The sequence below is a fragment of the Belonocnema kinseyi genome, chromosome 5, assembly GCF_010883055.1.
Source record: "Belonocnema kinseyi isolate 2016_QV_RU_SX_M_011 chromosome 5, B_treatae_v1, whole genome shotgun sequence".
NCBI lineage: Eukaryota > Metazoa > Arthropoda > Insecta > Hymenoptera > Cynipidae > Belonocnema > Belonocnema kinseyi.
In genome coordinates, this window is record NC_046661.1 from 103,616,521 (window position 1) to 103,641,191 (window position 24,671).

The 24,671-nt window shown below is 27.9% G+C and overlaps 1 protein-coding gene across 1 annotated transcript in view; it reads right to left on the reverse strand.

Moving 5' to 3' along the window:
• Positions 1-751: 751 nt before the first annotated feature.
• The window catches only part of LOC117173812 (centromere-associated protein E-like), a 100,293-nt gene continuing 76,373 nt past the window's right edge, over positions 752-24,671 (reverse strand). Inside the window, exons 8-9 of the mRNA XM_033362455.1 lie at positions 14,368-14,537; positions 752-6,795 (exon numbers count right to left, since the gene is read on the reverse strand). Coding sequence (XP_033218346.1) covers positions 2,548-6,795; positions 14,368-14,537 — 4,418 coding nt within the window. The 3' untranslated portion in view covers positions 752-2,547. The remainder of the gene's footprint in view (positions 6,796-14,367; positions 14,538-24,671) is intronic.

Below are 24,671 nucleotides of genomic sequence, written 5' to 3' on the forward strand. Positions count from 1 at the left end.
TCTTTTCTGCTTTTCATTTTTTTTTTTTTTTTTTGTCAAAAATCATTTCTTTTATCTCAAAATTATTATAATTTTAGATAAAAGCTTATAGTTTCTGAGTTGAAAAGTCATGTATGATAATGAAAATTCTTCTTTTAGGTTAGAAAATTAATCTTTTTGGTTGAAAATTGATCGTTTTGGTTGAAAACTCAAACTATTTTGTTAAATTTGTTCGTTCAACTCAATTGGTAGAAAATTCGCGTTTTGGTAAAAAAGGCATCTTTTAACTGTCTTTAAAAAAAAATCAACTACGTTGATGAAATTGTCATTTCTGGTGAAAAAAATCCAATGGTTTCAAAAATTCGTCCTTTTGAATGCAAAATTCATCTTTCATGTAGAAAATTTAACTATCTTCAAAAAAAAAATTTTCCGGCTTCCAAAATTTACCATTCGGTTGAAGTTTCAACTTTTTTTTTGACAATTCTTTTTTTAGTAAAAAATTAACTTCTTAGAAGGGAATCTGAAAAATAAACTAAAAAAATTTAATGGATGATACCTTACATTGCTGTAAAAATACTAATTTTTTAAGATAGAGACAGCTGTTAAAAAATTTATATCATTGAGGAAAAAAATGCGTTTTAAAAACTATTTCGACTTTATTCACAACATGTTCTTATTATACAAATGTTTTAAAATATTTATTACTATTTATAATTACATTTTAATGAAATTTTCATATTTTAATATAGTCGTCGATTTACTGCAACGAAGTACGATAATTCAATTTAATTATAACAGATAAGGAAAGAGGGCTAAAATACATAATCATGTCCACGAAAATATAAAAAAATACAGTAATTACAGATTAAAGATTCAGATAAATAAAAGAGATTCGATGGAATAATCTAGTTTTACAAAACTATACTATGTTCACAATTTATTTTATTTACAAAAGGTACGAGAATCTTAAAGAGAATTGCTCATTGGGCATCCAACAAATCTTTTTATAAATTAGTAGATTCTACGCAGGATTTGACACTTTTTTATTGTAAAAACCCTTAAGAATTCGAGTTTTTTAAATTTCAATGCATTTAACTAGCTTCTCCAAGAGTATTTTTACCTGCTTTTGAACAAACAAAATTTTTTTTTTTTTGAAAAACTCTATTCCCATAACATGTCCTCTCTACTTTTTGTATACATCTCTATTTTATATTTTAAAATGTCCTTTCAGAAAAAAATGATAAAACCTAGTGCTTCACATAAGTTAATTGAAAAAAAATTGTGAAATTTTTTTATAACATTTTTTCTTAATATGACATTTTTAACTAATTAATAAATGTTTCTTTCTTTAGCATTTGGATAATTTTAAGCTACCCCAAATTGTTCAAAATTATTATTTTATTCCACCAGGTTATTTATTGAACATTTATACTGTGTGAAAATAAGAGATAATTGTTTCTTTCTAGTACCAAATTCTTTTTTATCACTTAAAAATAATCTTTCTAGTTCTTATTCCTATAGTTTTTACTAATTACACTGTATTGAAAACAGAGATATAAAAAAATTTCCTTTAACCAAGACTTTTTTTAAACGCACCAAATAAATCTTTTCTTTGAATTGAGTCAAACACACACTTTTTTGGAAACATAGAATATTTGCATGTCGAAGCTGAAATTTCTTCATATTTAATCGAAGAAGCACGCTATTATTTTTCTGTGATGGAAACAAATTTTTTCATCTTCTTTAAGGCGTTGCAAACAATGTCACATTATAAAGAAATTCTTAATTTAACAAAAAAAATTTATTTTTTACAATTTTTCTTATTTTAGTCGGTTGCCGATCAACACATTTTCACTGTGCTCAAACAATTTAATTAATCTTAGCATTTTTATTCTCATAGTACCGATAATCTATCAAATTAATTATAAAAGCCATATAGTCAGTTCAGAAATTTATTGTGCAATAAAAAGATTTTCTAAATTTATTTTTGTATTAAAAAGAAAATGTTTTTAAACAAATTGTATGCAGCACATAGTTTTAATTTTTTTTTCTCCACAAGTACATTTTGAAGTATAAAATAACGAAGTATAGAGAAAATCAGCGCAAGCATTTATTAGAAATCAAGATTTTCTTTAAACTAGTGCAGTTCGTATTTTAGAAACTAAAAAGTGTCAAAAATAACAAATAAGAAAATAACTTACAAAAAATTGACGTATAATCCTTGGAAATCTATATTTTTCCACTAGATAAATAAATTGCCAAAGTTTGGAAAAAAATTGAAAATATAAAAATCTGGTTTGTGTTAAACCGGCGTGGAATCCATCAATTCCCATTCGACGAAAATTTATGGATCTCTTTAGTTTAATATTATTTTTTTCTTCCTTATATTCAGAGAACTTATATTTAGAGGGGTTCCGACTTTACGATTTATTTCTAAATTGTCACCTACTAAACCCTAAAACTACAGGAAGACCTTCAAACTCGATCTCTCTCTTGATGCAGAATTATTGATAAAATTACAAAAATACGCATCTTCAGTCTCGAGACTCAACAAGCAAGATTTCTAATTCAAAATTTGCTGAATTTTCTGCTACTTTCGACAATCCTACGTCTTTCATTCAGCAATTGCAAGAATCTCGCTCTAGGGCTACCTGGATACCTTAGTTTATCTCTAAGATTTGAAATACTATCAACAGATTCTGAGCTTGCAGCAATAGTTTCACTAGAACTGAAGCTATCATTAGAAGAAGATGTCAAACGAGGCAGAGAACTTTGTCTGAATGAAGCAGGATTCTTCCACCTTTTCGAAAATAAATTGTCCCTACTTGGAACCGAAAGAAAGCAATTAGGTGCTTTAATACGATCCGTATGTGAAAATCCAGTTTGTTTTTGAGCTTCGGCAATGTCAGGATCTTCAAAAAAGTCCTTTGAATATGAGGAGGAGCTCTTAGGAACCTTTAAATATCTTCTGGATTTTTGATTCAGACGATCATAGATTCTGGTATCAAGAGAGCTATCAAAATTGTTATCAGCACTTTCAAGGTAGTTACCAAAACTAGTACCCAAATTCGCATTACTATTGGAACCAATGTTCCATTCAAGATCGGAACCTACAATGTTATTATCACTGTCAACATCATTATCATAACGATGATCAATTCCACCCATCGGGTCCTGATTGGAAATTGCTAAACTAGATTTAGCACCAGCAGGTTCAACTCCAATACCATATTTTTGCTTCAGGCAAGTTTCATGATCCTTGACTTTCCCAATACATTGTTCAAGCTTCTCGATTCCTTGAAGACACTTTTGGTAGGCCTTATTAGGTACTTCGAACTCTTCATCATTCAAATACTGATCAGTATCGTCTTTCAAACTCACTCTATGTCCTTCGTATTCCACATACTCCCTATTCCTATTAGGGAGTTTTCGGGAAGGTCGTGTGGAGTGTAGGTACTTCTCCAAGAAATTTGCAGCACTGGCGTAATCATTCATGGAGTTCACATTCCGGATGAAGGTTACAGCCTCGTCTAAATAGTTCTCAAGAACGTTTCGCTCACCACTAGTAGAATCCTGATCTTCTGACTCAAAATGTTCTGAATGACTAGAGTCATCCATTCTCAAATTCTCAAGAGACTGTCTTAGATCCTCAAGATTTTCTTCCGAGTTAGATTCTTCTTTTTCCTCTTCTAAATTATGAGGATTAATATCACGCATCTTCTTGATAATAGATTTCGGCACAACTCCAGTTTGATTTGAGTCACCAGAACTTTGACCTTCCACTTCGACAATACTAGGGGCTGAAAAAGACACCTTCTTCTTTTTCGTATTGCTTTCGTTTTCGGAATCAATTGGCTCCAGGTTTTCCTGCGAAGAGAATTCCACAAAACTTTCTCCGTTTGATTTTTGACCCTTTAAACTCTCCTTCTTAGTATGTGCAACCACATCAGGTGGGCAAATATTCTCCTTCTGTGTAGGTGTCTCGTCAACCTTAACCTCTTTTATACTTTCAGACGCATCACTTATCCTATCCTCCATTAGATCCAAGCTATCATCTGAAAAATAAGGGTCCAAGGTCTTTTTTGCTTCCATATTCTGACACTCTTTTTCATCATCCATCCTTGAGGTTTGTGATCTCGTGCCATCAAAGAAATTAGCATCTCCTCTTGAGGTCGTCAAATATTGGTCAAAGTGTGTTCTCAAGGTCAAAAACCGATTTTCAGGCGAGCTTAGGCTTTTTCTATAAGACGTGGGAATCAGCTGGCCCATTCTAGTCCGCTCTATCATATGTTCTTGAACTGGATTCAAACTCTGTATCAACTCTGAGGAAGGGTACATGATTTGGTGAGCTGAAGGAACTCTACGATTTGGATTGAAGCTTTTACTTCGCCTGATAAGGGAGAGTCGCCTTCGGAGAGCCTTCAGTGGTGATTGGAAGTCCAGTGGTGTATGCATGGATGTTCCAACCGATTTCGTAAAGACAAGTGATGTCCTTGAAGAAGGTTCTTCTCCCAAATCAGCCATAATTTCTATTGGACATCTCGTATCTTTCGGCTCCTGGAATATATTCTCTATCCTGAAAGTTCTTCCATCTGTTTGACTTGCATTCGTTTTCGTGTTACCAATGAAGTCGTTGAAATAGATTCGATGGTTAATATCATCAGTCGAGGTGCTTTTTTCCAATGTAGTCCACTTATCCGTCTGCACTTCGCGATCCCGAAATCTCGTCCTTAAATCCTCATCCACGACAGAGATTCTAGACTCTAAAATATTCGGCGATTCAATCCTGATTCTGATCATGTCCGGCAGATTGATGGAGATGACACTCTTTTCGGAAGAGCTCTGACATTGCCTATGATTGTGACTATTATTATAACTCGAATTGTGACTCTGACTACAAAAATCTTGAGTCCTATAGCAACAATCCTGCATTCGACTGCAACATTTCAACTCACAATGAGAACACTTGTGCTTAAGCAAATCATCCTTCCTAGTTTGAGCACCACAGTCAACACCTTTTGAAAATCTATCGGTATTCGTGGAACTCTCCACGCTCCGCCTCTCCTGTTCACCAAAGTCCAACATCTCCGCACTAGAAATATTGCTATCAGTATAGTTCTGAGTGTCATCTGACAGAATACCGGAGTCATTCCTAAGAGAGTGGATATCAAAATCCTCGTCACAATCATCTGTTATGTTCCCAGCATTCTTGTACCTAACTGTTGAAGGTTTGCGCCTTTCAGTCAAAGTCGCGATCTCTTTGACCCTTCGGACAGGAATCATACTTTCCGATAAGCGCTCACAGGCCTCATGCTGCTCCGTCAACACCGCAGCGTCTCTTACTTCAATTTTAGGTTCCTCAGTCAGAGAAGCAGTGTCCCTGACCCTGATTGTCTGCGAATTGGTAGTCTGTGTATCCACAGAAACTTTCCTCCGCTTTGCCAGCATCCTTCTAGAAATCTCTTGTAGTCGCATTCTAGTTAGAGCGGCCAACGTCACGTCCGTACTCTCCGGAGAACGATAGTCTGATGCTGGAGTCGTTGCCCCAGTTCCTTCCTCGGACTTTTTGCCACTAGAGTATAGCCTCTCTGTAACAGCAGCCACGATTTCTGCCCTGCAAACTCTCTGGATGGGTGTATGGGACCTCCCAGAACTCTCCTGATCAGAACCTCTCTCTTGCAGAGAACCCTTCCTCTGATAGTTGTCCTTTGCTAATCCAGTTATTAGTATCTGCTCATCCTTAGAACTACTGGAGCTGCTGTCTTTACTGGTCTTTCGTTTGAGGTCGTCGATGCTGAGTTTCCTTGATGGATTTCTAGTCTTATGTTGAGAGGCAGAATCCCTTAGGCTTTTCTCCGAGTCGTTGCTCCCCTTTCGTTGGACATATTTACCACCAGAGGCACCCAAACCTCGCCAAACGCTTCCAATCCGGCTACTGGTCCTACGATCCTCAACCTCCTTGATGTTGTTCAACTTTTTTAACTTCTCAGGTCCCGAGCGCTTCTCCAAGTTGGTGTGAGACCTTTGCCCCAAACCAGGAACTTCACGTTTCTTCGAAATCCCCTCGACAGAACCAAAGGTTCGGGAGGTTTGAAGATTACTGGACTTTTTCGAAGGTGTGTCAACGGAATCTTGCTTTCTCAACTTCACCCTTTCCTTGGGCTTTTCGTCAGTGCCGGCACAGTTTTCTCGAACTCGCTTCGGATCCCTACAGCTATTTCTATCGATTTTGATATTACCTTTGCTAACAAGAACTACTTCTACACTCTGAGTATTATTGTCCTTGACTTGAGTGGAAGTATCCTCTTTGAGAGGTGGAGTGTCCTTCTGAATCAAATTGCCATTAGAGTCCTCAGGAAATTCCGGATCGATTGACTCTTCCAGAAGTCCGTCACTGCAGATCTCCTCAATTTGTGTTGAGTGCTCCTGAGAAGTATCGTCGGGTTTAATCAAAACGGCCACTAATGTAGGAATATCGACGAACGCCGGCTCGTTGCCTTCGTAATAGGACAGTTCAGACACCCTGTAGCGATTAGATCGCGCTTCACTAGCAAAGGATTCGCGTGGACTGATTGACTCAAAGGAGCCGAATCTCCTGATGATATTTGATGGTTTCTGGTCTCGAGTCACCAAACTTTCGTTGGAGTTGTACTTCCGTAGAGGTAAAGTGATGAATTCCTGCGGCTCTCTGAATTCAGGGGATGATGACTTCTGACAAAAAGGCACCACTTGGAGAACCTTTTGATCTTGTCCTTCGGTCTCTTGGTCCGAGTTTTGCCGACAACTGCAGAGAGGCTTTATTCCTCCCTCAAGGTCCTGAAAATAAATAATTCAAGGTTAAAAGCTTCCGAGAGTTTAATTATTCCCATTCTTGTTGTGCAGTAGATTAAATGATTACCACGAATTCCAAAAGATTGCATAATTACATGGGACTGAAAAATTTTGCATGGGATTTATAAGAATTTAATGGATTTCATAGATTTTGAATCGATTTTTATAGACATTAGAAAAGATGCATGAGATTGCATGGTGCTTAAAAAAATATTGTAGGGAAATTAGTATTGGCCCATGATCCTTGTATAATTTTTTTGAAATTGTAGAAAATTCCATATAAAAAATTCGTAAAACCTCTTGAAATTTTTATCGCTCGAAAAAATCCACTAAACTAGTAAGATTCACTTGAATTTCTTTCAATAAAAATTAAATTAACAAACTTACTTTAAATTAAAACATCTTTGGAATCGCTTTAAATCCTTCAAGATTCAATCAAATTCTTTCAATTTTGTGAAATGCCTTTAAATACTTTTAAAAACATTCACATTTAGTTATCTAGAAATCACTTAAAATTCCTTGAATATAAATCAAATCAAGCTTTTTGATTAAAATTCCCTAAAAAATTCAAAATCCCAAGAAACTTTTCAAAGTTTTTCACAATGATTTCAAAGTTTCTTAGAAATCTCTTGAAATGCATCAAACGTAGAAAAAAAATTATTTGAAATCCCTTGAAAATCAATTAATTCAAACTTATTCATTAAAGGGCTCTAAAAAACTGCTCAAAATCATCACAATCTTTGAATACCCAAAAAATCCTGAGAAATTTTTTTTCATTTCACTCACTTTCAGAATTTATTTAAAAATCATAGAAGATTTTTTCAATAAACTTCAATTTTTGTAATCTTTTAAATGCTTTATAATTCCTTAAAATCCTCAGAAAACTTTTCTTTGGAAATCTAAAAAATCCTTTGGAATCAGTATAAATAATTGTAAATCCCTTGTATATTTAAATTAAATTAAACTTATTCAAAAAAGCTTTTTAAAAAATTATTTAAATTCTTAGAAATCTTCAACATCCCTTAAATTCTTGAAGATTCAATTAAATCCTTTAAATTTTTTTGAAATTCCTTGAAATTGTATAAAATCCCTTAAAATAAATTCTTATCCATTTTAAATATATATTTGAAATGGCTAAGATTCCTTTAAAAGTTACTTTAATTTAATTTTTTACAAAATTGTCTCGTAATCCCTAAAAATCTTTGAGAATCCTAAAAAACCTTTAGAAATTTGTGTAATGTTTTCAAATTCTTTCTAAACCCTCCGAATCCCTTGACATCTTTCCTTTGTAAATTGTAAAAATCCATTAAAATGAGTAAAAAATAATTGGATATCACTTGAACGTTTAAATGAAATAAAAGTATTCATCAAAAAGCTCTTAAAAGAGCGTTCCAATCCCTAGGAATTTTTCAAATGCCGTGAAATCCGTCGAGATTCAATGAAATCCTTTAAATCTGGTTAAACCCTACGAAAACCTTGAAATCCTGCAAACGCTATAAAAAACGTTCAAATCATCAGAAATCTTTGGAATAACTAGGAATTTTTTGATATTTTTTTTCATTTTAATTATTTTTCAAAGTTTTTCAGAAATCTCTTTGAATCCTTAGAAATCCCACAAACTTCCTTTAAATCTCTTAGAAATTCTTTGATCTCTCGCAATCCTTCGGAATTTCTCAGAATTCTCACAAACAATTTCAAGTAGCTCTGAATGTATTATCTAAGGGATTAAAAATATTTTTCACTTTGTTTCAAAGGATTTTAAATTGTTCACAGGAGAAATTTCAAGCAATTTTTATGGTCTTTTTTAATTGAAAATTCAATTTTCTATATAGAAAATGAGTTTTTGTTTAAAAAAATCGATACTTGAGTCTTGAAAAATAACTTAAATCTTTTTTAAATCAAAATTCAACAATTGAAAAAAAATATTCATCTGTTTTTAGAGAAATTTCGTAGTTTTTGGATAACAATGCAACTATTTGGTAGAGAATGCAACAATTTGATTAAAAAGTCATCACTTTTGATTGAAAATTCGTCTTTTTGGATTGAAGATTTAACTATTTTGTTGAAAATTAATATCTTTTTATTGAAAATTCAACTACTTGGGTAAAAGTTAAACTTCATTGTTAAAAATTCTTTTTTTTTTTAATAGAGGCTTGTGTCTTTAGCTGAAGATGAAACTGATAAGTAGAGGTAAATAAATTTTTTAATATAAAATTTGTTTCTAAAATACTGTTTTATTCCGTTTCAGAAAGATAATATGTAATGGTCGGTTCACTTTGTCTAATTATGCCGGTTTTTGTTAACTATACAAAAATACAAATTGTTTTAAAGCATTTTGGATATTTCGAAAAAAATATAATAAAAAAACAAAAAAAATAATTTCACCTTTTGATTAAAAATGCAATTGTATGGTTAAACATTATTATGTTTTTTTTGAGAATTCAAATTTTTTTATTATCCGCCTTTCCTGGTTGAATGCAATGTAATAAACTGAAAGTTCATTTTCCTAAATGAAAATTTTCTCGGAAATTTATCAAAATATTTTATATTGAATTTTGGGTAATCTATGGTAATTTACGATATTTACCTGTAAAATTTCCATTAAAAACCGAAAATTTCCATACATTTTTGTAAATTTTTACACTTTTTAAATTGAATTTTGGGGAATTTATCTTAAGCTATCATAAATGACCTGTAATTTACCATAAATTACAAAATATCATACATTTCTGGAAACATATGCAAATTTTTTTGTTGAATTTGAGTTAATTTATGGTCAGTTACCATATTTTACATATTTACCTGAAAAATGCCGGGAATTAACCAAAATTTCCATAAATTTTCGTAAAGTTATAGAAATTTTTAAATTGAATTTTGGAGAATTTATCTTAAGTTCCCATAAATTAACTGTAATATTACCATAAATGACCGAAAAGTTCATGAATTTCCGGAAATTTAAAAAAAAGTTTAAAATAGAATTTTAGATAATTTAATGTAAGTTACAATATTTACCTGAAAAAAGCCAACAAATTAACGAAAATTTCCATTAATTTCCGTAAATTCACAGAATTTTTAAATTAAATTTTGGATCATTTATTTCCAGTTACCATAAATTACCTGTAATATTATAATAAATTACAAAATTATTAAATTGAATTGTGCGAAATTTGCCTTAAGTTAACATAACTTAGGTGTAATATCCACATCAATTATAACATTTTTCTATTGAATTTGGAGTAATTTAGACATCTATAGACATTTTTTAATTAAATTTTTTGGAATTTATCTTAGTCTATCATAAACTACCTGTAATTTTACCACAGATTACAAAATTTCATTCATTTTTGAAAATTTATTAACATTTTTTAAAATTTAATTTTGGGTAATTTACTGTAAATAACATTTTTACCTGAAGAATTCCAATAAATTACCTAATATGTCCATAAATTACCGTACATTAATAGATATTTTTAATTTGAATTTTGGGTAATTGATCTTTAGTTATCATAAATTACCTGCAATATTACCATAAATGACCAAAAAGTTCATAAATTTGAAAAAATGTTTAACGTAAAATTTTAGATAATTTATAGTAAGTTACCATATTTACCTGTAATGTTACCTTAAATTACAAAATGTAATGCATTTTCGGAAATTCATGGAAATTTGTTTGATTGAATTTTGAGTATTTTATGGGTACGTTAACATATTTATCTGGAAAATTCCAATAAATAACCGAAAAATTCCATAAAGCTGCATACATTTATAGGCATTTTAAAATTTAATTCTACGTAATTGATCTTAAGTTACCACAAGTTCCCTGTAATCTTACCAAAAAATGTCATAAATGTCCGGAAATTTATGAAAATTTGTTTAATTGAATTTTGGGTAATTTATGGTAAGTTACCATATTAACTTGTACAATTACCATAAATGACCGAAGATTTCAATAAATTTCCGCAAATGTATAGACATTTTTTAATTGAATTTTGGGCAACTGATGATAAGTTACCTTAAAATAATGAGAGAATGTGTTTTATTCTGGTCATACAGTCCAATATAAATAAAAATGGATTCAGATGTCAATGAATCTTTATACGTCAATTTTAATTGATATAACCAACGTACGTTTCAACCTAGTTGCAGGTCTTCTTGAAGGTAATAGATCACCTAATCTAAAATTTTTTTAACAATATGTAATAAATTTGAAAGAATTAACAAATTTTATTTTTAAAAAATGGTATTGTGTGTAAATTTACCTGTACAATTTTGATATTAAGATCCAAAACAAGATATTTCAATTGTGCTTTATTCCTTACAAAGGAGCATAATTTTGCAGTGAGCCCATTTTGCTAATTGTCAGAAGTTGAATTTTTTTTTGTATGCATAATTTAAAATGTCCTTTTTTTAATATAAGACAAACATATAAAAACTTTAAAATTTAAAGCCTCAAGATTAAAATAGGCTCTAAATTAAATAATATTAACTACATTTTAAAATCAATTTTAACCACAAAAGTTACTTATTGTTTGGAAGGACAAACATGGACTAACGAATACATGAGAAATAAAGTCAATTTTACATGAGTAATTAGGAAAGGCCGATTTTAAAATGGAGAATTTAATGAAAAGTTCGCCAAAGTAAATTGAATTAAAATTTTTTTAAATTATGTAATAATTTATATATAAATCATTTTTTATAAAATAGTCTGATAAATTTTATTTACATTTAATATTTCAGTTTTCAAATTGATGGAATTTTTAATAAACTTATTAATGAAAATAGACTCTAATATTTTTCTTTTTTGAGTATTGTTTTCACGAGCTACAATTTTTATATTATTAATCTCAAAATCAAAATAGTGATCAAATTGCCATGCATGTTGTGACAAACCAGTATTTTGATTGCCTAATTCACAATCCCGTTTGTGTTCATAAATACGAGTTTTTATCTCCTACCGGTCTCACCAATATAAATCTGATTACAACCTTTACAATTTATCATATATACTAAACCAGATAAGTTTTCTTTGTTATCTTTGTCTTTATTTTTAAGCAAAGAAAACTTATTAAGTGTGTGGTTGTTTGTAAGATATACATAAAAGTTATATATTTTTAAACCACTTCTAAGACGCTCAGAAAGATCTTCAAAATAAGGAAATGAAACCTTTAGACCATATTTATTATAAGTTCTTTGCGAAATTGAATATTACTTAATTTAACACATCTATCAATAAGCCCTTTTATTAGACCAATTTTTTTAGAAGATAAATGATGAGAATTATAATTCAAATAACTTAAAATTATTTCTTGAAAAAAAGATCCTACTCCATCTTCACTCCATTGGGAATCGAACAACGAAATTTCTGATTTCCGGTCAGGTGCTTTTCCAATTAAGCTATTAGAGGGATCAGAATAAGAACTCTTAATTCCAGAACAATCTCTGATGATATAGCAGATAAATTAAAAAATTTTAAAATAACTACTTGTACCATTAACACCTAGCTAAAAATTAGCGTTATGTTCTTGAATTAAGAGTTCTTATTCTGATCCCTCTAATAGCTTAATTGGAAAAGCACCTGACCGGAAATCAGAAGTTTTGTGGTTCGATTTCCAATGGAGTGAAGATGGAGTAGAATCTTTTTTCAAGAAATAATTTTAATTTAAAAATATTGTTTTTCATCTAGTTAAGCATTTTTCTGTTATTGAAGATACTTAACTTGATCGATATTGTGTAGATTTTCTGCCTTCATGGTTTGAAGGGTTGATCTACTGTCGTTAAGGTACAATCTCTGATGATATAGCAGATAAATGAAAAAAAATTTTAATAATTCAAATAACGTCCTGACCAAGATGCTTTTTTATACCAATCTGTTATTAAATTTCCCTCTGAAGTTTTAATAATTAATAAATCTAGATAAGAAATAGAGTTATTCTCCACTTTTTCAATCGTGAACTTAATTAAATTTTCCATATTGTTGAAAGTCTTAATGAATTCATCTATTTTATCTATAGGAACAATTGCTAGGATATCGTCTACATATCTTTTATAAAGAATAGGTGTAAAAGTTAAACTATCCAGAGGCCTTCTCTCTAAATCTTCCATTGCTAAATTTGATACAATAGGAAATAATGGGGAGCCCATAGAACAACCTAAAACTTGTTTAAAAAATTTATTATTAAAAGAAAAAACTCTGTTATTTAATACTGTCCTAGTGGCAATAATAAATTAATTTTTAGAGATTTTTGTTAAATTATGTTTTAAATTTAATTTTTCTTCTATGCAATCTAATGCAAGGTCCATTGGAATATTATCAAACATTGATACTACATCCAATGAAACCACAGAATGTGAATCCGGAACTTTAACATTTTTCAGTTCTTCTTTTAATTCCAAACTATTCTTTACAAAAGTTTGAGTTTTTCCAGAAATTGGTTTTAAAGAATTTGCAATGTATTTTGATAAATTATAAGTTGGTGAACCTACAGCGGAAACAATCAAACGCTATTTTAAATTTGTTTTGTGCACTTTTGGTAAAGCATATGCTTTAGAAACAACACTGTTATTTGTTTTTAATTTGTAAGCCATGTACTCATTTATAAACCTTTTCTTTTCCTACCTAATTGCAATATCATTACATTTTGGCTCCAAAGTTGGAACAAGACTAGTTTTTATATTTTTAGATAAAATGTCATTTTTTAATAGATTGTCAACTGTTGTTATGTAATCATTTCGATTTGCAGCTACAGTTATATTACCCTTATCTGCTTTCAACACTATTAAATCCTTATGTTCATTTTGAAACTTTTCTAACGGTTCATAAATTTTATTTATATCATTAAATTTATTTAAAAAATTGTGATTTGTGATTATTTGAGTTGTTGTTTTTCTAATATTCAATTTTGGTTCTTCATCTTTTACATTTTTGATGAAATTTTTTTTTTGTATACCTAATTTCAATTGACCCTTTTTAAATATAAGACAAACATATAAAATGTTTTCCGTATATTAAAAAAAGGACATTTCAAATTATGTATACAAAAAAAAATTTTTAACTTCTGCCAATTAGCAAAATGGGCTCATTCCAAAATTATGCTCCTTTGTAAGGAATAAAGCACAATTGAAAAGTCTTGTTTGCGATTCTAATATCAAAATTGTACAGGTAAATTTATACACAATACAATTTATAAAAAATAAAATTTGTTAATTCTTTCAAATGTTTTACATATTGTTGATAAAATGTTAGATTAGGTGATGTATTACCTTGAAGAAGTCCTGCTACTAAGTTGAAACGTACGTTGGTTATATCAATTAAAATTGACGAATAAAGATTCATTGACATCTGAATCCATTTTTATTTATATTGGACCGTATGACCAGAATAAAACACATTCTCTCATTAATGATATTAACGGTCGAAGAAATTTCACAGTTTGGATAAACTCCAATCACTGAATTCTTACTATAAAATACCTTTAAAATCGCAGTGAATCATGCTTCCTTTATTCGAAATCTAGTATGTGCTAAAAATAAAATAATAGAAATGGTAGCATTTACTTTTTCGTGCAATAAATTTCTGAGTCTAGTGACCTCCGCCCTTAATTCACGGATTATCCTCGCTATGGGATCCTCGTTGACCACTGGTCTGTTAACCACGCTCTGCGCCCTTTGGGCAAAACGTAGTGTATGCGCTGTTTCGTTGTAACTTCCACTGGCTGGCGATATAGCTGCAAACAACAAAGTGTTTCATTTAATTAAAACTTTCTACCACCACCTCCAATTCTGCGAGTTTCAATTTCTCTAAGCTGTAACTACAAGTACATACGAGATTTGTGTCAATCCACTAATAGGTCTAATTCCAGTACTCTTTTTTGTGATTTCTATTCTTTATTGTTTAGAGATTATATTTAATTAAATAATTTCACTTTTTTAAGAAAAAAAATGTTCTTTTCCAGTCCTTTTTGGCTGCTTTGTCCAAAGATCTGCTACGTACTAACTACGTACGTTATCAGTTTGAGAGGGAGGGGGCTAAAACTAAGGTTGGTAAAACGGGACTATATTTTTAGGTAAAAATTTACTTATTTATTGAAAAGGGTACTAAAATTTAATTTTGTTTTGAAAAAGATCCACTCCCTTCGGTCCACTGGTAATCGAACCACAGAACTTCTGATTGTCGTTCGAGTGCTTTCCCGTTAAGCTATTCGAGAGATCGAAAGAAGAATCTTTTTCAGAAACATACCTTTCAAATAAATCTTTTTTCATAATTTCAAATACATGTACCTTTTAAATATATCTTTTTTTAGAACATAGTATAATCTGGAAAAAAAACATTTTTATTTCTATCTCTATAGTAGCTTAATGGGAAAGCACCCGACCGACGCACAGTGGGACAAAAAAACGTCCGTGGACAAATTGCTGTTCAATAAGCAATTATTATCCTATTTTAACTTTTTTTGTTTTTGAAATAAAAACTAAGTATAATATTTAGCCACCAAATAAAAATGAATAATGGTTTAATCTACCTTAATTAATAAATGCACTATTTGGCTATTTCTGGAGATACAAACTTGAATTTCTAGTCGCCGTTAACTGTAAATAACTAACTTCTAAAATTTTAAGAACATTTCAATGATAGTAAACAATTTTTTATTGTGAAAAACAATTGTTTGAACAAATTTGCATCATGTTATATATTTATAAATAAAATACTGTTTTTTCATGGAATTAACAACCAGTTAGTTAGCCATTTTTTTTGTTGAAAGTGAATTTTTTATCGCAGCTTATATCTGAAAATTTAACTATTCCATTTTTTGTTGAAACTTTATTCTATATAATGTATAAGTTAAAAAAAAAACTTTTTTAGAAGAAAATTTATGTATTTTATTGAAAAGTCGTCTTTTTGAGAAGAAAATTATTCTTGTTTCTTGAAAGTTAAAATCTTTAGTTTCATATAATTAATACAATTTCAAATCCTTTGAATCTTAAATGATCTAATTTTCCAAATGCTCATCTGGAAATATTCAATTTTTATTGATTTCAAATTGTTCTATTTTTGAAAATTTAATCCTCAATCATTTAGTTCCGAGATTCTTTAGTTTGAAATAAAATAATTTAATTTTAAAAAACTTACATTAGAAATAATAGAATCTAAATTCCATTGAACTTTTTTGGTCAAATTTTTTTAATTCTTATCCGAATATATTCAATCCTTATTGTTTTGGAATAGCAAAATTTTTAAAATTTCAATCTAAGTTTTTTTGATCTTTAGACCTGATTAAAATTTTTATAAACTTGCAACAGTTGAATTTTTAAACGATTCAATTTTAATGTTTTTTAATGTATTATTTAATATTTTTTACAACGAATATAGTTTTAAAAATAGGTTTGGTTTAATCAACGCGATTCTTCAATATGATTGTGGTTATGTATTTTTACATATATTACTTTTGTTAATTACTAATAAGACTAAGTTTCATGCAATAATGAATCAATTCGGTAATGAATATTAGTTATTATTATTATTTATCTAAATAAATTTTTAAACTTTACTTAGAGGTGAATTATTTCTTCCGCTAATTGAAATACTAATTTAGTTAATACTTTAATTATTATTTATTTTTATTATTTAATTGATTTTGACGCAGTGTGTGGAAAACTGTGCGCAATTTAAACTTTTTCTCTATCTCTGTTACTGTTTTCCCGCAGATTTTTTCCCTACAAATATTAACAAAAGTTAAGAAGGCGGTTTAATAGCTTTTTCTGTTTCGTCCTACCCTGATATATCTTTTTTCTCGTTTTACACTGATGTACAACTTTTTTTCTTTTTTCCAGTGAGAATGATTAATTTTATGTTTGTTATCAATAGTACAGGTCTACGTCTTTTTCGACCTTAGGGAAAATGTGCTGCTATAAATTTTGTGTTATAAATCAACTAAACAAGCCTGCCAGTGATTCACTTTTAGTCACTGCTTCAAAAATCTTCAAATTAAATTTTCTTAATTTACTGCTTCAATATTATAAAATATCCTTTTAAATAATGAAAAGCCATAAAAGTTATTCAATTGTGCATTGCTTAAAAGCAGAATAAGTTTTGAAGAAACCGCTTCAAATTTAATTTTTAATTTTAAATTAAAATCGAATTTTTTTATGAAACTTAAAATTGGATAACTTCCAATTGAGATGGTATATTACATCAGATAATTAAAAATTAAAAACATCTATAAAAACCACAGGAATATTAAAATCCATATTATTTGAATTTATTTAAAAATTTAAAAAAGCAAAAATCAAATAATCGAAAATTTATGATTTACAATTAATTTAATTTAAAATTAGAAGTATAAATAATTGAACAATTTGAAACTTATCCGTCTCAATTCAATTCCTTTAAACTGAAATATTCAAAGCTGTGCAATTTTAAATTTATATCGTTAAGAACTGTAAAATAAAAAATTTCCGTCTTTAACAGTTCAATTTATAATCAAATTTTAAGGTTTTATATATTATATTTAGAATACAGTTAAATTTAAGGTATTAAAAATTTTATAATTTAACAATTTTATCATCTACAAATTTTAACATTTAAAATACCAAGATATTTAAATCTGTCAAGGAATGTTAAGCAATTTAAAACAGGTTGAATTTTTGTTATCAAAAATTAATTTTTTCAATTGAAAATTCAACTACTTTATTTTAAGTGGAAAATGTATCTATTTCAAATAAAAAATTTATCTGTTTTTAGGAGAAAATTAAACTGTTTGTTTAAAAATCGTATTATTGGAAAAATCGTAATCTCATTAGTTAAAAGTTCATCTTCTTTTTTAAAAGGTCATTTCTTTGGTTAACAATTTAACCATTTAGATGAAAATTCGTTTCTTTTTAATCTTTTAACTGAAAATTTAACTAAATTATGTTTAATTGAAAATTATTTATCTAATATTATTATGAATTAGCAATTATTCATTCAGTCAAAAATTCAATTATTTGCTTCACAATTCCTGTAATTTTTGTGAAAAATTACCCTTTCTGGGTAGAAAACTAAACTTCTCGGTTGATAAATTCTTCTTTTGGTTCAAAAATCACATCTTTGCTAGAAAATTAGTTTTTCTTCGTTAAAAATTCATTTTTTATACTAAAAATTTAAGTATTCTATTTTTTAAAATTAATTTTGTTGATAGAAATTAAACCTTCTAGATTGAAAAATCAGTTATTTTGGTAGAGATTTTGTCTTTCAAGGTCAAACTACAACTGTTTGGTTTAAAATTGATCTGTTTTAATTAAGAATTCAACTATTTCTTTTGTAAATTCATCCTTTTTCGTTTAAATCCACTGTTTTTGGTTTAAAATTTAAATTTTTTTGGTTGAAATATCAACTATAACATTTTTTGTTCAGCATCCATATCATAAGATTCAAAATTCAACTACTCAGTTAAAAGTAAAACTACTGTGTTAGAAATTAATTTTTTTAAATAATTATACATCATTTTAGTGGAAAAACTTTTTTTAAAGATTCAACTATTTTGTTAAAAAATCTGCCTTTTTTGTTTGTTAAAAATGCATTTTATCAACTGAAAATTCAAGCGTTGTACATTTAGATGAAAATTTATTTTTTACAGTTGTAAACTCAATTATTTGGTTACAAAATTTATGTATTTTTCAAAATTCGTTCTTTTTGGTCAAAGATAATATTTTCAAAGATTAATTTTATTCAAAGTTTTGGTTGAAAATTCATTTATTCGGTTGCAAAATTAACTATTATCTTACAAGTTCCCAAAATCCAAATATTTTGTCAACAATTATTATTTTTTTTAATATCAATTAATATTTTTTGGTAAAAAATTCATCTTTATAGTTGTAATTTCATCGTTTTCTTTAAATATTCATTTCCCTGGATGCAAAATGAACTTATTTGTTGAAAATTGTATTTTATTTGGTTGAAAATTAATTTTTTTATTGAAAATCTAACTCTACTATTTTGGTTACAAATTTATTTCTTCGGTTGAAAATTGTTTTTTTATTTATTTAAATTTATTTTTTTACCTCAAGATCTCATTATTCTATTTTTTTAATGTATCATTTTTAGTTGAAAATTGTTTTATTTTGTTAACGACTTTGTTAAAAATTTATCCCATTTAGTAAAAAATCAACTGTTTCGTTAAAAATTCGTTTTTTTCTGTTAAAAATTTATTTTGCTAACTAAAAATCTAACTATCCTTTTTTTGTGAACAAGTTATTTTCTTTAGTTAAATATTTATGTTTTTTGTTCACAGTTTTGTTAAAAAATAATCTCGTCTGATAGGAAATTGATCTTTAGGCTAAAAAATGCAACTATTTTGTTAACAGATAATTTTTGGTTTAAATGCACTATTTTAGTTAAAAATGATTTCTCTGTTTAAAAATTGAACTATTTTCTTTAAAATTCATTTTTTAAGTTAAGTATTAATTTTATGCGTATTTTGTTTAAATTTCTTTTGTTTTCGTAGCAAATGCAATATATTTCTGTTCAAAATTCATATTTTTGGATGAAAGCTTAACTGTTTTGCAGGAATTTTATTTTGGGAATTCAATATTTTGAATAAGAATTTTTTTCCTTATTGACAGAAAAAGTTGAGTGAAAAACCTTTCTTGGGGAGGATTTAACTGATTTATTTTAAATTTTTATGTTTCAACTGTGTAATTCGTACGTAATTCAACCGTTCTTGATTGCAAAATAAAATATTTTTTGGCGGAAATATCAACTATTGCAGTTTTTGTTGAGAATTAATTTTCTTTATCCAATATTCAGCACTTTAGTTGAAACTTTAACTACTTGGTTCAAAATTCCTGTTTTCTCGGTTAAAAATTAATAGTTTAAAATGATGAATTTCTAAACGTAATCATTTTACCGCAGAATCTAAAGGCACGACGCACGAGTATCGAGAAAACATTGCATCTCCGCATGCGGGAGCAGAGCAATCAAACACAGAGAGCGCGTGCTGTTCCTCGGTCAAAAAATAATAGTTGTAACGTAAAACTTAATTCTTCCATTTTTGGTTCAAAATTTATCTTTTTGAGTTGATAACCCAATTATTTGGTCAGGACAAATGAAAAATTGGTTAGGGAAAAGTCGGGGAATTTCAAAATTTGGATTTTGTAGCAACCGTGAACATTGAATATTTTGAATTTGCTACAATATCACTGATTCCACTTTTTTCAGTGATAATGTCTCTGACAGGCCTGACTAAGTAAAGTCTACTTATGTTACATTGTTTAGATAGGTTATAGTTTGTGATGTGCGATTAGGGAGAGAAAGAAAAAAATACAGAAATAAGTAATAAGAAATCCTACTTTTTTTTCTAAAATTTCATATTGAATGTCAAGTAATATGAAGAGTAACTCAAATATTTTTAAAATAATGGACAGAGAGTCTTGATTCCCAGATGCATGATGTGAGAATTTATTAGTGTTTATGTCTAAATCCTACTTAAAATAATAGCAAAAGTAGCATCAAATTATCATCTACTGAGACCAATGGAAATTAAGCCCTTATTAACGACCTAATACGTTCCTATGAACGTGTTTTGTCAAAAGAAGTATTTACCAAAAACTACGTTCTCTACCTTGATTATTGAATTTTAATCACTCCATCTTAGCTGGTCTGGAAAATCATTTAAACCCATTATTTCTAAGCCCACTCTTAAGAGGGACTCGTAATAAAATTCTTATTTCAAATCTTGAATATTTTTTGTAAAAAATGTGCATTTTCTTATAAAAAGCGAAGTTAAGTCATTTAGAGTGCTTCAGACGAGTCGCAGTTTCGCTTGATCTACTATTCGTTTAAAATGATGAATTTTTAAACGTAATCATTTCTCCGCAGAATCTAAAGGCATGACGCACGAGTATCGAGAAAACATTGCTGCCATACCAGCATCGAACAGCACGCGGCTCTTCGATGCTGGTATGCCAGCAGTACGAAAGTTTGGGTCTAGATAGTAAAATGCATCGTGTCACGCTTGTTTTAAACTGCTGGCATACCAGCATCGAACAGCACGCGCTCTCTGTGTTGGACCACTCTGCTCCCGCATGCGGATAATCAATATTTTCTCGATAACTCGCACGTCGTGCATTCGCTAGCCGACAACATCTCCACCGTATCTGGTACCTTCCTCTACGCAAATTTTGTTTCGTGTAGCAATACTCTGACTTAGTGCTGCATTTCGATACCAAAATGTAAAATATTTTGATCGCACTTTTTCGTTTTCGAAATATATTACAAAACCAAATTCTCGTGCATACATTTCTTCCCAATTATACCGTCTCATGTCTAACTTCTGATCAAATATCACTTATAATATCAGAAAAATCAGAACTGTCATCATAAAAGTAACGTTAGAAAAAAACAAAGAACATTAATTCTACTGTCAATAATTAATTCGTTGAATAAATAAATAATTAATTCCTAACCAAGGCAAATAGTATAAAAATGGTATGTTCATAAATCTAAATTTTGTTATTTTTCTATCATGAAAGTAATTATTATTAATTACTATTAATTTATTCATCCAAAGTCTAAACAATTGATACCCTCAAAATTATTTTAATTATCTTAAAATATATAAATGTTGTAATCAACGTAAACTTAAAATAAAACTAGTTTGAATGAAATAGTTAAATTGGAAGAAATAAAAAAAATATTCTGTAAACATTCGAAAATCTCTTAAAGTCCGAAAATAGTTTTAATTTATTTAAAACTTCTAAAATTCATCAATATATTTTAATCTGACTTGAATTATTTTTAAGATTATGAAAAATATTCAAAAATTAAAAGAATCGCCTTAAAATGTTCATATTTTTTTACATTTTTAGATATCTTTTGAAATATTTTGGAATTTTTTCAAAAAAATTAATTTAAAAAAAAATTATTCAAAATTTTCACATGGATAGTAAGAAATTTTTGTTATCTTCTTGATACCCTTAAGAAATTGCCAAAAGGCTTTAAAATTTTGTTTAGAAATCTTAAAATTGAAACCTATCAAAATATTATTTAAACTTACCCGAATTTTTCTTATTTGTCTTTTGTAATCTGCAAAATCAAGAAAATTTTAGTCTCTGTTTTGCAAATTTATCAAAAAAATTTAAAACTTGCTTTGCAGTCTTCCACACTTCTTCCTCAATTAATAAAATGATTTGAAATTATATAAAAAACTTCAAATTAATTTTTCATAAAAAAAGAACATTTAAAGTTTTCCTAAAAATCTTGAGGAAATTTGTTTACATTTCTAAAAATTTCAAAATTCTGAAAAGACTTCTGAACTCTTTATTGCAATTCTTTAAAAATCTAAATTTTGTTTAATTTTTTTAAATCTTTAGTATTTTCTGAAAATTATTTTTGAAAGATGATTAAATTTATTTTCAATTTTTTGAAATATTTTTAAGTTATAATGTTTTTAAATCTATTCAAATTTTTGAAACTTATAAATATCTTTCAAACTTATTGGTATATATATTCTAAAATTTGGTGTTCTTGGAAACTTTAAAAATTAGTCTTTAAAATATAAATGTCATATATTATATTTTTAATATTTTAGTTTGTATTTCACAAATGTCAATTATAAATATGAAAATATATAAAAGCACAATTTCCTATGGAGAAATAAATTTGAGTGAGACCATTTTTTCTAATGGGCTTATAATAATAACTGAGACTCGTGAGACTCGTTTGAAGCGCTTTAAAGAATTTGTCGTGCCAAAAATTAGGTCGCTGAAAAGAAATAAAATTATTTTCTATAAAAACAGCTTGAAAATTACGAAAAATAATTTTTGAAGAATGGTTTTTGTAATTAAAATTTTTCCTACTGTCTCTACTTATCAATTTCAAAAAAAAGGTTGAATTTTAATGAATCATTGCTTATTTTTCCGGGAAATACATACCCTACAAACTCTACTGTTTCCAATTTTGAAAACAAGTGAATAATATTCAAATATAGATATTTTTAAAAATATTTTCTTTTAAGGAAATTGTTGTAATGTTTTCAATCATGGAAAAATTAAGTTTTAAAATTGTGAATTTTAGAATTTTAGAAAATTTCTTTCTCGAGGAAATAAGCCAGCACGATTTATTCAAATTCAACTATTTTTAAGAAAATTAGTAAAAAGCACCAGTAAGCAAAAATTCAATTGCAAAAACATGGTTGAAATTATTTTTTTAAAAATAAATTTCGTAAATTTTCCAATAAAAAATAGTGTTTTTTATTTGAAATTACATCGTCATTTATATTTTTTTCATTCCTTAAATAATATAAAAACTATTTTCACTGAAATCAGATTTTTCGCACGACACCTACCTCAAATAGAAAGTAAAATTCTTAAATAAAGTTTTTTAATTTATTTGAAAATATGTACGTTACAGAAATCTGAATCAAAATCTTAGAAATTGTTTACTTTGACTACCTTCTTTCTGGTCCAAAAGGAAAATATTATTTGGGAGAGACCAACAAAAATTTGTCTTTTTGTCAAATAATACAAAAATGATCAAAACAATTTGCTTTAATAACTGATCTTTTTAATGATTCAGTTTGCTCATGGAATTATCAAATTTTATAATCACTTTGCCAATTTAACAAAATAAAAATATTTTTATTTCTATGGAAAAAATAATCAAATTTTTTAATCAAATTTTTAAACGAAACTATAAAAGAAGAAACGTATTATAATGGATGAAATGTAAATCAATTAAGGATTTCAATAACGTTCAATGTTGATAGATTTGAATTATTTTAATGAATCTCACGAATTTTTTATTACTTTTATTGTTTAACAGTTGATTAATTTGGAATATTAGAATAGTTAAACTTAAAAATTTTCTTGAATTAATATTAACATTGCAATAAAATGATGAATAAATTTGATTTTATTATTGAATTATAAATATTTATTAAATATTCTTCAATTAAAAATAGTAATATTTCGAGCTGGAAAAGGGAAGTTGCGTCACAGCTTGTAACCCTTTCCCATCTCGAAAAATTACCAATAATTGCTATTTTTGGTTTGATTAAATTTTTTTTGAATCTTAAGTTTTTCTACGGAATTATATTCATTTTATACTCACTTTTGTCAATTCATCACAAATTCATTTTTAGTTTGTTGAAAAAAAAGACGAACCTAATTGAATTTTTTACATCAAATTTGAGATCAAAACCATATCAGAATTAAGACATATTTTGAAAAAAATTTAATAGATCAAAGATTTCAAGGATATTCAGTATTATTATATTTAAATTATTTGTATGAATTTCAGGATTTTTTAGTTAATTTTAATATTTTTCAGTTGATCAAAATAAAAAATTAGAAAAGTAAAATTCCTATAATTATTAATAAACTGATAACATGTCAAATACATTTGATTTTATCATTATTTAAAATGTGAATATTTAGAAAAAAATTTCTTTCATTTAGAATATAAATTTTTTTCAGCTCGAAAAATTATTGAAATATTAAAAATTTGCTATAATTAATATTGAAATTATAATAATTTAAATAAATTTTATATTATTTTTAAACTATAAATGTTCACAAGAATTGATTTAATTTAAAATAGGACATTTTTGAGATGAAACAGGGAAGTTCCGTCACATCCTACCCCGAAAATATTTTACTTTTAGACTAAATAGAAGATTTTCCAAAATGTTTCGAGTCATTTATTTAAAAACTCAGAGGAAACATTACAGTAGCAATTATCAAAATGATTTAAAATGTCTATATCGTAGAAATTTATTTATATACAAATACTAGAAAATTTTGTTTAATAATCAAACCTTTAATGTCATTTTTTCATAAGATTAAAATATGACTAGTATTTCTGACTGATTCGGAATGGGAAAACA